General features: G+C 37.4%; 2 protein-coding genes across 2 annotated transcripts in view; one reads left to right on the top strand and one right to left on the bottom strand.

Annotated features, from left to right (window-relative positions):
* LOC136029535 (uncharacterized) overlaps positions 1 to 16084 on the top strand; it is a 327964-nt gene that overhangs the window by 255040 nt on the left and 56840 nt on the right. The window contains exons 19-20 of the mRNA XM_065708005.1: positions 5158 to 5435; positions 9907 to 10060. The gene's annotated coding sequence lies outside the window, so the exon portion shown is untranslated. The remainder of the gene's footprint in view (positions 1 to 5157; positions 5436 to 9906; positions 10061 to 16084) is intronic.
* On the bottom strand, positions 10192 to 16068 carry LOC136029738 (craniofacial development protein 2-like). The gene is made up of 2 exons (XM_065708243.1): positions 15511 to 16068; positions 10192 to 10245 (listed from the first exon to the last, which is right to left on the bottom strand). The coding sequence occupies exons 1-2, from the start codon at positions 16066 to 16068 to the stop codon at positions 10192 to 10194; spliced, it is 612 nt and encodes a 203-aa protein (XP_065564315.1).

The following is a 16084-nucleotide window of genomic DNA, read 5'->3' as shown; positions in this document are numbered from 1 at the left end:
CGTATCAAGGTATAGTGGGACATTAGCACGATCCCAATTCAACTTCATATGCCACTTCGGCTGAGCCGAAAGTATTTTGCCAGATAGCTCACAGGACAAATTACAGCTAAGAATAAGGTGATCGTCGTCAATCTTCTCTTCGTCCACACTGACAATCGATGATATTAAGCTGGAACTGGAAGAGATCACGTGATCCAGGTTCGATTTTGAACAGCCTCTGTTATGAATATACGTGAATGGGAGGCTCTTAACTGCGACGTGATATATGCTAGGAAGTGATTCTAGCAAGAGGATTGATCTATCGGAGGTACCAAGAATGTCACAGTTAAGGTCACCAGCTAAAACCCAATTTAGGTCTTTCAAACGTAGACTTTCGAGTAGAGACTTTAAACTGGAGCAACATTTAGCGAAAGATGTGAACGATGCTATAGAACGTCGATCGCAAGGTAAGTAAACGTTTATAAAGGCGGTACTGTCACATTGAATCGCTAAGATGTTATCATCACAATGAATCACAGAGGGCTTTGATGGGGAATGGAAAAAAATTGCTAGGCCACCGGAAGGGCGGCCTCTAGTTTGCTTGGCCTCTTGCGAAAAGAAATGGTGGACAGAAGATCGCTTCAGGCTAGAAACGTTTGATTTGGTCAAAAGATGTTCTTGCAAGAACACTATGTCATGGACTAATAATTCATTAATTAACAAGTCTTTGTCTTTTGTGCCGCTAATATTAAGAGAAGCAAAACTTAAAATAGTGGCTTGGTTCATTTTGGAGCAGAGTTCAGAGCGCGTTTTATCACTGGGCAATTCATACTATAGGAAACATGAGCTTCGCCGCAGTTGGCACATTTCGGAGCCTCTAAGCAAGGATTGTCTTTAGTATTGGAGTGGCATCCAGAACATTTAGAGCACTTCATCTCATTCGGGGCACATGGGCAGTGAGCTAACGAATGATGGAAACTTTGGCATCTAAGACACCGTCTGGGCAATTCTTTGTATTCCGTTATTTTAAAAGACTCGTAACCCAAGCGCAGACCTGTAGCGATGGCAGATTTTAGTGCAGCGGAATCAAGGAACTCTAAACGGAATGTATGAGAAGAGCCGATCTGGCTGGCCTCAACAAGACCAGGAATAACGGAGATGAGTATACTGCTAGAAACACTGTCGGGAAGTCCCCTAATTACTCCAAGAGGTTTGCGATCAATCACTTTAGCAAGAATATTTGGATAGCTCGCAACAGCAGATGCGGCAAGAGAATTGGCGGAAACTTTATCCCGCGTAACAACAACCCATCTTTTCCTTACCGGATCGGACTTTACCGACACAATACCGTCATGTCCGGCGAAAGAATCAAGCTTTTCCTTGCGAGAAACGGGGTCTCTTAGTTCTGGAGGCGGATATTTAAGAACAACGGCGTACGAGGGTTTGTGATTGGTACCCTTACTATCTGAGACCAAAGAACTATTAATAGACGTTGTTGGACTATTGAGGTGAGCAAGCGATTTTAACTGATCAAGGCACTGGTTGACTTTGGCGGTAAGGATAGAATAAGCTGACGCCGGAATGCTAGGGACTTCAGAGGGGGATTTGATCACGAACTCTGGAATATCAATATTTTCTGCAGAGCAGCGAGAAAGAGTAGCGATAATGTCCGACAATGAACTATTCTTAGCACTGGGTCCCGAACGACGAGGTATAGGCTCATCTGGGAAGCAATTGCTATATAAAAGTTTCTTAGCTCCAAGAACATCTTCATACGGGAAAAAATCACTAGCGTATTTCACAATAGACTGATGGTCCAACCCCTCATCGAGATTGTGCTGAGCAAAATTCAAAACTGGGCAATAATAAAGCGTACTGGTATTCCAATTGTCCATGATAAGCAAATTTCACTCACGGCTCGGCATCAGTCCAAAAACAATTAAGTGAAAAAGGTATATCCACAGAGAAGTTCTCAATAAGCACAATTATGAAATGATCCACACTGGCTAAATGAATGCAATGAGAATAAATAATAACTTATCTTTGAGTGGGGCTAGTAATCCAGTGATTTGCAAGTAATCCGAATATTTCAATGCACGACTCAGATGATAGTAGTGCTGAATACTAACTCACAGCCACAATCCATAAATAATCCTTAAGCCGTAATCGTATACAAGTTTATAAATTTATCGAACAAGTTTCAATTACAAGTTCAAAAGTATTTCACTCGTTATTTATTCCAAACAGGTACAGAGTTAATCCGGCTTAAATTCAATTAGTTGTTGACTGGTCAAATCACACGTCACAAATTATCAGAGCTAGCGAAATGCGACTGCACTGAATGAATGCTAGATGCGAACTGTCTAAGTTCGCATTAAAGTGAATAATCACTTTAAGAATGTTTTTCAAAAAGAAGTTTTTCAATGAAAAGTATAGAGGCATGTTAAAATGTCACATAATAATTCGAACTTTAAAGGAACAAAAATAACTATAAATGCGCAAATGAAACATGTTACAAATTAAAATTAGAATTTTATCCCATTAAACGTAAAGATAACAAATACTGCTATGGATTAAGAAATGAATCTCAAAACGAACACAAATTAAACTGAAGTCAATTCAAATTTGAAAAAAAAACACAAACAGGAATAGGGCTACTACTACTACTATTAACAACTCACTGCAGCGCGAAGCCGCCTGAAGCTGACATAGATGTGCAAGGGACTTCTCTACCCCAATCGATTCAAAGTTCCCCTCTTTACGCCTTCCCTAGAAATCCCAATTTTTTAAATTCTTTCTTACAGCTTCTTCCAATTGCATTTGGGAACGACGTGCTTTTCGTTCAGCCCTAAATGGCTGGCAAAAATTGACGATCTTTGGTCATCCTTGATGCGTAGAAGGTGTCCTAGCCATCTCAACTTTTATCTCATTATAACCCTAGAAGGCAGGATAGATCCACCTACGTTTTTGGACTGCTTACTGTTTGTAATTCACAATTTGAACAGCTTACGGGTTTCCCAAAGAATTTTTAAACAATTCCCCTAGAAAATATCTAACAAAGTCTCCTTTATCTTTCAAAGCAGTCACTTTTCAGACCCATACACGCACACTGTTATTATTGTAGCTTTCTATTGTAGCTTTCTACCGAATCAGGATAATAATCCTGATTTGCAGACTTATATCCCTGTTTTTCCTACCTTATTTCTATTGCAAAAAGACACCCTGGACCTTGGCTATTTGACTTTTAACATCTTTATTGTTTCCGCCATCTTTTATTACAATTCTACCCATGGAATTAAAACCATCTGTTTCATCGATCTACTCGTCACCTGACATTACTTTCTTACCCGACATCGCCTTCTCACCGTCATTTATTCCGAGTCTAAGGGACTTGGTCTATTTAACATTAATCTTCAAGCCTAATCTTGCCCTCTGAATTGTAAAAACCTTCCAAAAATACATTCATTTTGCTAAAATTTTCATCTAGGAAACTCAAATCGTCAGCATAATCCAAGTCTAGAAGAGTTTTACTTTGTAAATTGATTCAATGCTCTCCCATAACCTTTGCTGTGTCCCTTAGGACAAAGTCTATCAAAATAATTCATATAAATGGGGATAGAAGGCAACTCTACTTAACTCCTGACCCAATCAGAAGCCAGTTAGTGACCTAATTCTCAACCTTAAACGCGGCTATGATGTTTTTGTACATAACAATTATCACTTTAGTGTGTTTATCGGGTATACCATGCAAGGATTTAACCTTTGCTAAAGCTCTGCTATCGACTGAAGCAAACGCTTGTTTATAATTTGTATAACTGAGGACTAAAGGGGTCTAAAGACTCAGATGCTATATGATGCTCATAATCTAGAGAGGGAAAAGTTAGTTGATACTTTGTTTTCTTCTTTTAAAACTTTATCTATAGTATCTTTAAGTCTAAAAAGTATCATCATACTAAGTAATTTACTCCCTGCATAAACCAAGTTAATGCCTCTATAATAACCTAACTCAGTCATGTCACCTTTTTTATTGTGTGCTTTAATGAAAGATTCCTATAATTGCTATGTACTTTCCCATATTCAAAATCATATTCATAATCATCAGTAATTTATCTCGAACTTCACAACCCTCGTATCTTGAAAAGAAAATTAAATGAAAAAAACTAGTTTTTTTAACTGTAAGTAAGGAGCGACATTAAAATTTAAAACGAACAGAAATTACTCCGTATATGAAATGGGTTGTCCCCTCTTCAACGTCTCGCTCTTTACCCTAAAGTTTGACTCTTTGCCACAATTCTACTTTTTAAAACAATTAAAAGCTCCCCAACCAGCCCCTTTCATAAAACTGTTTTTGATATCTTGTTTGTTTGATACCCCTTAGGACATCTGATCTTTTTTTGTACTTTTTCTTTTTCTGCTCAATTTTACGGGTAGAGGAATTTTCCCAGTGATTATTTTCCATGGGGGGATAAATACCGGTTCCCAAGGAGATAATGCTAACGATGGTTAAAAGTGATATTCCTCGTGTTTTAAAATAGGCACTTTGTGTCGAGACCTTCGTGTGTGTGAATCTGTTGATTTCTGCATATAAAAGCCAAGAAGGAAAAGCAAAATCTAGCGAAAACTCAGGAATGATTTAGAACTAAGAGAAGGGTTTCGTTAACACAGCCAAAAATGGGGCGAAGACTTCGTAAAGATCACTAAAGAAGATGCAGGCTACTGGTCAAAGAGGTCATTCGAGTTAATACCAAAATATTTTGAATCTCGAAAGGGAAGCTCATTGTTTGGTTTTCGCTAATGGTACGTAAGTATCAAAGTGGGAAAAACAAAAGTACATTTATAAATGTAACTTGATACAACAGGATCCAATACTATAGTTAAAATAGAATGAGAAGGAAATGGATGATGAGAATTTAGGCAAAGTGTATATGGTGCAAGCTATCTAACTTGATTTCATACTGTAGATTGTAACCGGTCAAAATGCTAGAGGGTCTCCACATTGAATCTCCAGCTATATGTGATATTTGGCTAACTAGGCCTCTAATAGTGTAATTTATGCCAAGTATCCCTCTAATGTGATTTCTTAACATTCCGATTCCTCTTAATTTGTTTTTCATTATCTTGTTATATTTCCGTTCTTCTTCTTTTGTGTTTCGAAAATTAACTTCAGTTTCCTTTTAGGCCACTGGCAAGCCAATATGCGCTCTTGAATATGCTAAACTCTGTAAGTTGTTGTCTGAGAGAGGCTTGCCTGGAGGTCCTAGGAAAGTCAGTTTTCGTCAGCTTCTTCTCAACAGATGTCAGCAGAGTTTTGAAAAACAAATGAAGGACAAAGAAGAAACTGTATCTATATTAAATGCTTTGCAGGATGCTGATACAGAAGAAAAGAAGGCAAAACTGCTAGTCAAGCTGAATAAGAGAAAAGAGGAAGAAAAACGTAATTTGTTAGGAAATGTGAGGTATGTTTTTTTCCTTTTCAACAGTATATCACAACATATCGTTTCGATGTATGTTAAACACGCGTGTTTCTTGTGACTTTTTTTTTGTCGAAATATAATAATGGCTAGCTGTGGGTTGTCGATTTAGAATTTATATCGACCTTATGTGATTTCCAGGTACCAAGTTTGATAAAGAATTTCGAATATTGTGATAATTTATTGTTATAAAAAAAAATCAAAAATCGATACAAATTTCCAAAAAAAATAAACAATTTCTTTTTCATAAATAAAAATTGTCGAGATGTCAAAAAATTTGTTGATTCGTCATCCGAAAATATTGCTTTGACAAAGTAACAGATTGCATTAAACATTACCAATTTTTATTATAAATGTTCTATTTTGGCATATATGTTTATTTTTTGAATGAAATAGAATTAAAAGGGGAAATTTTGATACAAGAAATAAAGTTGTTTTGTGAAAACAGTTTTTTAAATCTGTTTTTCTTTGTTTTCTATTGACATACTCTTTTTCATGAAAGAAAAGAATTTGTATATTTTTGTTTTTCTACAAGAATCAATAGCTCGGCTTGCTTATTTGTATGCTGGAGAAACTTTTCAACATTAATCCTGCCATAAATAGTTTGTTTAATTTAGTTTTATATCTCCTCAAGGTGACCTGGAAAGTAAAACTTGGGATCATTCTAAGAAAATTCTATCTATGCTCTTTGACAACCTGGAGACACTTACACTGTTTTGATTTATTTAAATCGTAAGAACAGAAGTAGTAACAGTAGTAGCCCTGAATGTTTCAACTTAATGTCCCTATTCGTTCTCGATATATTGTGGAGGTGTCTCATTGATAGCCATACACAAAGTGCCTTTTAGTTTAGTTTTAAAGAAACATTTAGTTTTAAAACATTATGGCCTAATTGCATAAGTTTGAGGAGTTGACATACCCCACATCCCTAGAGACGTAGCTACTGGACGCTTCTACTATGCTGAACAAAATGGCTGTGTCAAAATTCTGACTGGATGTGTTTCGAAAATAAATGGGCTGCGGGGGAGGGTTGCTTGCCCTCCTACCTCTTTTGACTCTTAAGAAGGCCACTAAAACTTTTAATTTCCAATTGAACTGGCTCCTTTCAAAGTTTCAACGATATTTCTAACTATTATAGAGTGCCTGTTTCTATGATATTGTTTATAAGCCCTTTTGAAACCCTGCATATCTATAGTTTTTTCGTTTAATTGAAACTCGCTTAAACTTCCCCTGAAAGTTTAATCTTAATACGCTTAGTATCATTAGTTATACTAACAGTAGTGGTAGTATTAATACTATACACATAGTGCCTTCTGGCTTGTTCAGGAATCCCTACAACTTACCCTTAAACTTCTAACTGGATAAGGTAAGACGTTCTCGAGATATTCCATTGTCACATTTTTTATTTCTACATGCACATAGTTCGTTTTGATTTAGCTCAACATCCGTCTAAATATTGCTGCAATATAGTCTGCGTAGTGTCAATAGTTACAGTACCATCAGTAGGAATACGCGCTTTGCATCTTCGGTCTCTTTAACATCCCCTTCAACACACGCTAGAAGTTTTTACTTCATACCATCAACCGTTCCTGAAGAATTTCTGATATGACCAGGTGATACCCTGTGTTGTCATAGTGTGCTTTGATTTAGTTTTATACAGTTTCAATGTTTCTCAAATATTTCGCCCTAACATCCTTAGTTTTAGCAGCAGCAGCAATAATATTAAGAGTAGTATCAATAGTAGTAGTCTAAGCCTTAGTGGCAGTAGTAGTAGTAGTAGAACTGCTAATGGTAGTAGCAATGCAGCAAGTATGAGTAGAAGTAGTAGTATTAGGATGCAAAAATGTTGTTTTGATTAATTCAATATCCCCACAGCAAGCCCCGTTTGTTCACACACTAAACAAGCCAACTTCACACACCAAACAAGCGAACTTCACACACCAAGCAAGCCAACTTCACGCACCAAACTGTTCTTAAGATTGACATCTAGCAAAGTAGCATACAGACGGTGTCTTTGGACCCAGTTAACCATCCCCCCTCAAAATTCCTTAAAAATTTACCTTCATGCGCTTAGGCATAGTTGTAATTGTAGTCACAGTAGTAGCATTGGCATTGAGAAGTATAATTATTAATAATAGCGCTGGTACTAACAGTAGCAGTAGTATTAACTTATTGTCTTTTGGTCAGTTGAATATCCCTCTTATTAAGTCTTAGGGGTTTCAGCTTAATTCCATTAACCATTGCTGTGGCGACGCTGATATGTCCTTTTGATAACCTGTATTTTCATATACTTTTTAAAATTTTTATCTCAGTTCTCTTAGCTTTACAACCAGTAGCAATAGAAATAGTTTTTGAAGTAGTAGTATCAGTAGTAGTAAATGTTGTAATGACAGTAGTCTTATTAGTAAGCGTGCTCATATTGCCTTTTGGTCAGATGATCTTCCCCTTTAAGCATTTTCTGAAAGTTCAACCTAATTCCCAAATCAATTCTTGAGACAAACTCTTATGACAATGTCCAAGCACAGGCAAATATTGCCTTTTTGATCATTTCCCTTATCATTTCCTGAAAGCTCCGTATTAATATTCTCAGTCATACCTGAGTCACGCTCTTTTGACAATTCTTATAACCTACAGATAACTATTTTTTTTATCTAGTTCAACATTCCTCTCAACATTCTCTAAAAGGCTCACCTGATAGTCCTTTGTCTTTTTGAAAAATAAAGTTCAAAGGCTTCAAACATGCATACCTTTCCTAATAACATTAACTATATGTAAATAATAAATGAATTGCCTAACTTAAATTCCTTGCCCTTCAGACTGTGTTGACTTTACCAAAGATATAACTACTGGACCCTCCAACAATGTTGAAAAAAAATAGCTCTCTTAAAATTTTGATCAGATGTATTTTGGGGAATGATAGGCTAGTGGGAGGGGGAGGGGCTGGTTACCCGCCATTCTATTTTTAAAAGGGTTCTAGAAGTTCCGAATTAATTAGAGCTTAACTAGATTCTTTACTAGAACTTTACTAGACTAAAGGCTGACATCCCCAAAGACATAATTACTGTATGTTTCAACAGTTCTGAACAAAATTGCGCTCTTAAACTTTTAATGCGATATGTTTTGGAGAATGATAGGCCAAGGGGGGGGGGTGGAGGGCTGGTTGCCATCCATTCACTTTTTATTCTTAAATAAGAATACTGTAATAGAACTTATGATTTACATAGAACTTTACTAAACTTTTTACTACACTAAAACTAGGAAACTCATTACCAATCAAATGAGCTTCCTCTTCACACGACCACTCCTTCAATAAAAACTTTATATGGCTTTTGAAGCATAACTTAGAACCCTTGTCCCAGACTCTCTGATATTGTGTCTACCTCGAAGGCCTTGCTGTTTGATCTTTGGACTGTTTTTTGAATAAATGACTATCCTAAAGTTTCTATCGTATGTATTTGTGGAAAATAGGACGCTAGGGGGGAGTGGTGTTATAGTTGCCCTCCGATCATTTTGATTCTTAAAAAGGAACTTCTGACTTACAATGCAATGAGCCCCCTCTGAGGTTTATATGACCATTCTATCTATAAAACCTTTTATGCCCCCGAGGCATAGCTTCCAACCCTTGCTGGATATTTTTGAAGAAATTATGGAAATAGGGGGAGGGGGTCTTGGCTGCCTTTCGATTACTTTTGACTATTAAAAACGGAACTAGAACGTTCCATTTCGAATCAAATGGGACCTTTTTGAAGTTTCTTTTCTATACGAAGCACCATGGTCTAAAAAAACATGAAAAATTAATAATACAGTGTTCCCACATCGTTCTTTACTTAAGCAGCGCTGTTGTGCGCTACACAAATCGAATCTAAATCACCGCTCAAAGTTGATCAAATCACCGCTCAAATTTTTTCTACTAGCACTCGGTAAAAACAGCACTTCGGTGCTTGTGATCCACAGGACTAATCGAATTTTATTACAAATATAATTAGATAGACTGTTATTGCAATGATTTATTACAATTAAATCACTTTTCGGAGTCACAATGTTAAAGTAACAAATGTAATAACTCTCAATCATATTTTTTTATTCTCTATAGTTTTGATTATTATTGGGATTTTCATCTACCTTATTTTTTATTTTGTTGATGTTTACGCAAATATAAAGCACATTCTAAAATAATAATAAAAAAAAATAAAAAAAAACTGCTATTTTATAGCAAAGCGTAAATTTCATTTTGAAGCAGTGATATTGATTTTTCCTGTTATTGTTTTCAATTTGACTTGGTTATTATTTTAAGTTTTGGTCGTTCTTTGTTTCATCTCTTCATCCATAGTGGTAAATGGTATTTTGATGCTTTATGTAATTGTCAGTTTTGACATCTCCTCGCTTTAGGTTTATGTATTCATTCATGATAATTTCTTTTCATTTTAGTAGGGCCTAATTGTAATATTTCTTCCAGATTTACTGGGGAATTATTCAAGTTGAAGATTTTTAAAATTGAAGTTATGAATTTCTTTCTATCTGAGTTACTTAGGTCGCGCACTGAGGAACACCTTGAATGTCTCTGCGAGTTAGTTTCTACAATTGGTAAAACCCATGAAGAAGAATCCAACGTAAGTTCAACAATAAAAATTCCCTTCGACATTCTATTCAAAATAGAAAGTAGAAGCTGTTTATCAATTTAACAATAAGTGAGTTTAGTGAAAATTAATTCAATTAATTTCTATTTTTTTTATTGCTTCATTTACGGCATTTGAGGTATCAAATTCTTGTCAACAAGTTGTCTTTGTCTTGCAACCTTCAAATTATAATCAGCCATGTGTTTGAGATGAGATATTTGAGCATAAATTGGAGTTGGTCTCAAGAGTTATAAAATATGTGTTTTAGTCTTTGATCACATAAAACCATTGAATTAGCAACCTAGTTTTGATCCCAACTAGATTTAGCTAATCCAGGTCGAGGAAAATAGCATCATTGTCAATGATAATGTGAGTGTTTTGTAAATAAAGATTTAACAACATGAATACCATTATAAAAAAATTATTAACTTGTAAAAAAAATGTAACTGGAAATCAAACACAATTCAGACACTGACAAAAAAGTATTGCATTAAAAATCATTAGGAACCTGAAATTTTCTCTTATTTTTCAAGAGATCTAGTTGGATTCTATTGGTCTCTTGCTTCTTTATTTTTGCTTTTTTCTCTTACAAAAATATGGAAATGCTGCTGTGACTGACACTTGGAGTACCAAAAACTGAAAATGAAGGTCGTTTCGAGGGTATTTATTTGAAACGTAACTGGACACGAAATTACAAACATTAAGTACATTTCAAACGGCGCGTCTGGTAACCTTACCAATGTTTGTTTTGTTTTTTTGTCATAAAATGCTAAACTTATTCAAAGCTGTACAAGGAGAATGTTTTCTTTTGTCTTTTCTTTTCAAGCGTAGGTTAGAAAAAAAATTTGAATTCATACGTTAAAGGCGACGCCATATATATATATATATATATATATATATATATATATATATATATATATATATATATATATATATATATATATATAGCACGTTCTCTATATATATATATAGCGCATTCTCATTAACCCTTGTGTTCTATTGCAGTTTTTTCAAAGATATTTGATTAAAGCAAGTCCAGTTACAAACAATGATATCTAATAAGCTTCAAAGCTTTGGCTTCCTTTTTTAAGGTTTTTGAATTCTTGTAATCCCTTGTTTTTTAATTTTAATTTTATTTTTTTATTTTTTATCTTTTTTTAGTTTTTTTATTTTTTTTCTTTATAGTTTTTTTTAGTTGTTTAACTTTTTTTAGTTTTTATGGCGCTTGGTATTAACCAAGTGACATATAGCAATCGCAAATTCTATCGGTCTGTCGGTCTGTCTGTCGGTCCCGGTTTTGCTACTTTAGGCATTTACAGGTAAGCTAGGACGATGAAATTTGGCAGGCGTATCAGGGACTGGACCAAATTAAATTAGAAATAGTCCTTTTCCCGATTTGACCTTTTGGACGTGCTAGGATGATGAAAATTGGTAGGTGTGTCAGGGAGCTGTACAAATTGACTTGATAAAGTCGTTTTCCCGGATTCGACCATCTGGGGGGACTAAAGGGAGAGGAAAAATTAAAAAAATGAGGTATTTATAACTTAAGAGTGGGTGATCGGATCTTAATGAATTTTGTTATTTAGAAGGACATTGTGACTCAGCTCTTATTTTAAATCCCGACCGGTATTAAGCCTCTAATTTCCTTTTAAATCTATCTATTGATTGGTAGAATTTTGTTAGAGCTCATACCATATGAGCTCTTGACTCTTAGCTCTTCTGGCATCGTCACAAGTACCTATGAGCTCTTAGCTCTTGTTTTTACGGCACTTGGTATTAAACCAAGTGACATATAGCGATCGCAAATTCTGTCGGTCCGTCTGTCGGTACCGGTTGTCCCACTTTACGCACTTCCAGGTAAGTTGGAACGATGAAATTTGGTAGGCCTATCAGGGACCGGGCCAGATTAAATTAGAAATAGTATTATCCCGATTTTACCATCTGGGGGGGAGTGGGGGCCGGTTAATTTGGAAAAAAATAGAAAAAATGAAGTATTTTTAACTTGCTAAGGGGTGATGGGATCTTAATGAAATTCAATGTTTAGAAGTATGTTGTGTCTCAGAGCTCTTGCTTCAAATCCGAACCAGATCTGGTGATATTGGGGGGACTTGGGTGGGGGAACCTAAAATCTGAACCTAAGAGTGGGGTAAGATCTTCCCAGTAAGATCTGGGAACCTAAGAGTCATTAAGGGAAAGGAAGTTGGGGGGGGGGACTGGAAATTTTGGAAAACACTTAAAGCGGAGAGATCAGGATGAAACTTGGTGGGAAGAATAAAAACAAGTCCAAAATACGTGACTGACATAACCGGAACGGATCCGCTCTGAATCCGGTGACATATGGGGGAGTTGGGGGGACCTAAAATCTTGGAAAACGCTCAGAGTAGAGGGATCGGGATGAAACTTGGTGAGAACAATAAGCAGAAGTCCTAGATACGTGACTGACATAACCGGACTGGATCCACCCTCTTCGGTGGAGTTTGGGGGGGGGAGTAATTCGGAAAAATTAGAAAAATGAGGTATTTGTAACTTACGAACGGGTGATCAGATCTTAATGAAATTTGATTTTTAGAAGGATCTTGTGCTTTAGAGCTCTTATTTTAAATCCCGACCAGATCCGGTGATATTGGGGGGATTTGGAGGGGGAAACCGGAATTCTTGGAAAACCTGAAAATTGAGGTATCTTTATCTTACGAATGGGCGATTGGATCTTAATGGAACTTGATACATAGACGGATCTTATGACTGAGATGCTCCATTTTCAATTCGAACAGGATCCGGGGACATAGGGAGTTGGAGGGGGGAAACGGAAATCTTGGAAAACGCTAAATTGGAGAAATGGGGATAAAACTTGATGGGAAGAATAAGCACAAGTTATAGATACGTGGTTGACATAATTGGAACGGATCTGTTCACTTTGGAGGAGCTGGGGGTGTTGATTTGGAAAAAGTAATAAAATCGAGGAACTTTAACCTAAGAATGGGTGACCGGATCTTAATGAAATTTGATATTTAGAAGAAACTCATGTCTCAGAGCTCTTATTTCAAATTCCGACCAGATCTGTTGACAAGGGGGGGAGTTGGAGGGGAAAACTGGAAATCTTGGAAAAGGCTTAGAGTAGAGAAATCGGGATGAAACTTGGTGGGTAGAATAAACAAATATTGTGGATACGGGATTGACGTAACCGTACTAGATCCACTTTCTTTGGGGGAGTTAGGGGGTGGGGTTCAGTGTTTTGGTGAGTTTGGTGCTTCTGGACGTGCTAGGACGATGGAAATTGGTAGGTGTGTGCGCGAGCTGCACAAATTGACTTGATAAAGTCGTTTTACATGATTAGACCATCTGGGGGACTGAAGGGAGAGGAAAAAGTAGAAAAAATGAGGTGTTTGTAACTTACAAGTAGGTGATCAGATCTTAATGAATTTTAATATTTAGAAGGACCTCGTGACTCAAAGCTCTTATTCTAAATCCCGATTGGCATTAGCCTTCGATTTTCCTTTTAAATCAATCTATTGATTCTTAGAATTTTGCTAGAGCTCATACCATATGAGCTCTTGGCTCGTCTGGCCTCGTCACAAGTGCCATATGAGCTCTTAGCTCTTGTTATAGTTTTTTCTTCATTTTTATTTTATTTTTCTTCTTTATTTTTTTGTTGTTTTTTTTTTCCGGAACGTGCCCCAGCAACACGCGTGCAAGGTTCTAATTTTTAATTGTGTAAAACTCTTGTGTAAAACTATATACAACTGGTAATTTCTCTGATATACTCTGGTAATTCCTCGACACGCATTCTTTTTCTACTTTCTCTTTCAGCCGCAAGTCAGGTTTCGCGTTTGCTCTTTGACTGCAATTTCTCTCTGACCTGCAAGCCTAAATCCCCCTCCCTCTAAAGCAACACGTATGCAAGGTGCTAACTTTTAACTGCGTAAAACTTGTGGATATACAATTTTCTTCGCAGTCCCATTGTCTTTGTATATAAATAGATCGTCCAGTTTACTGACTCTAGAACTTGCAACATATAATTGTCCATGGGAAAAACAATCCGTATTAAGATCTATACCGCATTTTTCTAATGATTGCCCTTGAGCTTTGTTGATGGTGATTGCAAATGCTAATCAAATTGGGAATTGCAATCTTTTAAATTGAAAAGGCCGATCCGTTGGGATCATGGGAATGCGAGGAATAAGAGCAGCCTCACCCTCGGAAGGCCCTGTCAAGATTGTCGCCTCTATTAGGTTTTCCATTGTTTTTTTAAGGCAAGTCGCGTGCAATTGCAAAGCTTTGGTGGGCTAATATTTCGCAACAGTGTTATTGGTATGCCTAGAGATCCCCTGGAGATCCAGGGAATTTAATAATTTTGATGGATAGTTTCATTTGATTCCAGAACTTTGTCGACTGACTTGTAAATGACTGCCTTGTCTCGAATCTTGGGTCAGAATAATATTGTTGATTCGTGGACGTATTTGTTCTTAGTTACCAGAATCGCTCGTTCACATAGCCATTTATGATTTTTATAATTGGTTAGAATATTCGGAAACACTTTTTCAACCAAATCATTTTTTGACGTCTCTAAATTACAATATTTCTCGGGTAGGCCAGTCAACTTTAGGATCCGCCAAAGAGCTTTTCGATCGACTGAGTCAAATGCAGCACGGAAGTCAATGAAGGCAATAAATGCTTTCTGTCGGAACTCTGTGGTCTTCTCTACTATTTGTCGAATCGTGAAAATCTGCTCGATGGTTGAACGATCCGACATAAAACCAGCTTGCTCCGGTCGCCGGATTTTTCGAATGATGCTCCGACATCGATCCAGCAGGACCATTGAAAACAGTTTGCCAGGGACTGACAGTAGGGTTATTCCCTGGTAGTTGGAGCAGTCGCTTCTCGAGCCTTTTCTCTTCCATAAGGGGATGATGACACCCTTCCGCCAATCCTCAGGAATTATCTCTGTTTGCCAGATTGTAGAGAACAGGGTGTGTAGAAACAGGAGCATTGCAGGACCTCCATATTTTAGCAGCTCTGAGTTTAAGCCACAGATACCCGCAGCTTTATTATTCTTGAGTCTTTTTACTGCATGTCCAATTTCTGAGGGGCTGAAAGGCTCATGTTCCAGGTCTTTGACTGCAAGGTTGGCTGGGACTATCATTAGGAGGCGCAGACGGACCAGTATTGTTGAGGAGCGAACAAAAGTGGTCCTTCCACCGCTCAAGACAAGAACCTTCGTCAGAGAGAAGTGCACCATCCCTGGACAGGACGGGACCCAAGGTGGGAGTTTTATTTTCAGTGAGGTCTCGGAGATGCTTGAATAGGCTGCCCATGTCTTTCTTTTTTGCAGCTAGCTCAATTTCATTGGCTTTCCTTGCAACAAACTGGGTTCTATCCCGGTGAATGAGTCTGTTCCGCACTCCATTGAGCCTCCGATATGTGGTCCTGTCCCCAAGAAGTCTTGCCTTCCGTCTTTGCTCTATGACTTGCAGTGTTTCATTAGTTAGCCACGATTTCTTTGGATAACTCCTCTTGCCAAGCACTAGTTGTGCTGCTTCACTGGTCTGCAATTTAAAATACTTCCAGAGATCTTCGCTGCTATTAAGTGAGCCAAGGGCCTCGAAGCGATTCAATATCTCGATACTGTACTTCTGTTGAGTATCTGGTTCCTTTAGTTTCCCAATATCTGCAGCGACGGGTTTTCTTTTCGATCGTTGTGCATGGAGGCGAAGCCGAAGATCGGCGCACACAAGCCTATGGTCTGCGTTTCCAAGCTCTGCTGATCTGTAAGTTCTGCAGTTCTTCACCAATGATCTCCAGCGTTTGGAAATAATGACGTAGTCAATCATCTTCTTTGTACGACCGTCATTACTATACCACGTGTACTGATGAATAGTTTTGCGTTGGAAGTAGGTGTTTGCAATGTAAAGGTCGTGAGATCGGCACAGTTCAAGTAAGCGGAGCCCATTGTCGTTAAGTGGGTCGGGGGATACAGGACCAACTGTGCCACACCATAAACCCATATCATCGCGCACTGTC

The sequence above is a fragment of the Artemia franciscana genome, chromosome 7, assembly GCF_032884065.1.
Source record: "Artemia franciscana chromosome 7, ASM3288406v1, whole genome shotgun sequence".
Classification (NCBI taxonomy): Eukaryota; Metazoa; Arthropoda; class Branchiopoda; order Anostraca; family Artemiidae; genus Artemia; species Artemia franciscana.
The sequence above is the reverse complement of the archived record's forward strand: the minus strand, read 5'-3'. Positions and strand labels throughout refer to the sequence as shown.

Excerpts from the sequence above, each read along its gene's own strand:
- LOC136029738 (XM_065708243.1), bottom strand. The coding sequence starts at position 16,068 with ATGGGTTTATGGTGTGGCACAGTTGGTCCTGTATCCCCCGACCCACTT. Across the intron at positions 10,246-15,510 it reads TCATAGAGCAAAGACGGAAG|GTTGCAAGACAAAGACAACT; the intron begins GCAAGACTTCTT and ends TATAATTTGAAG.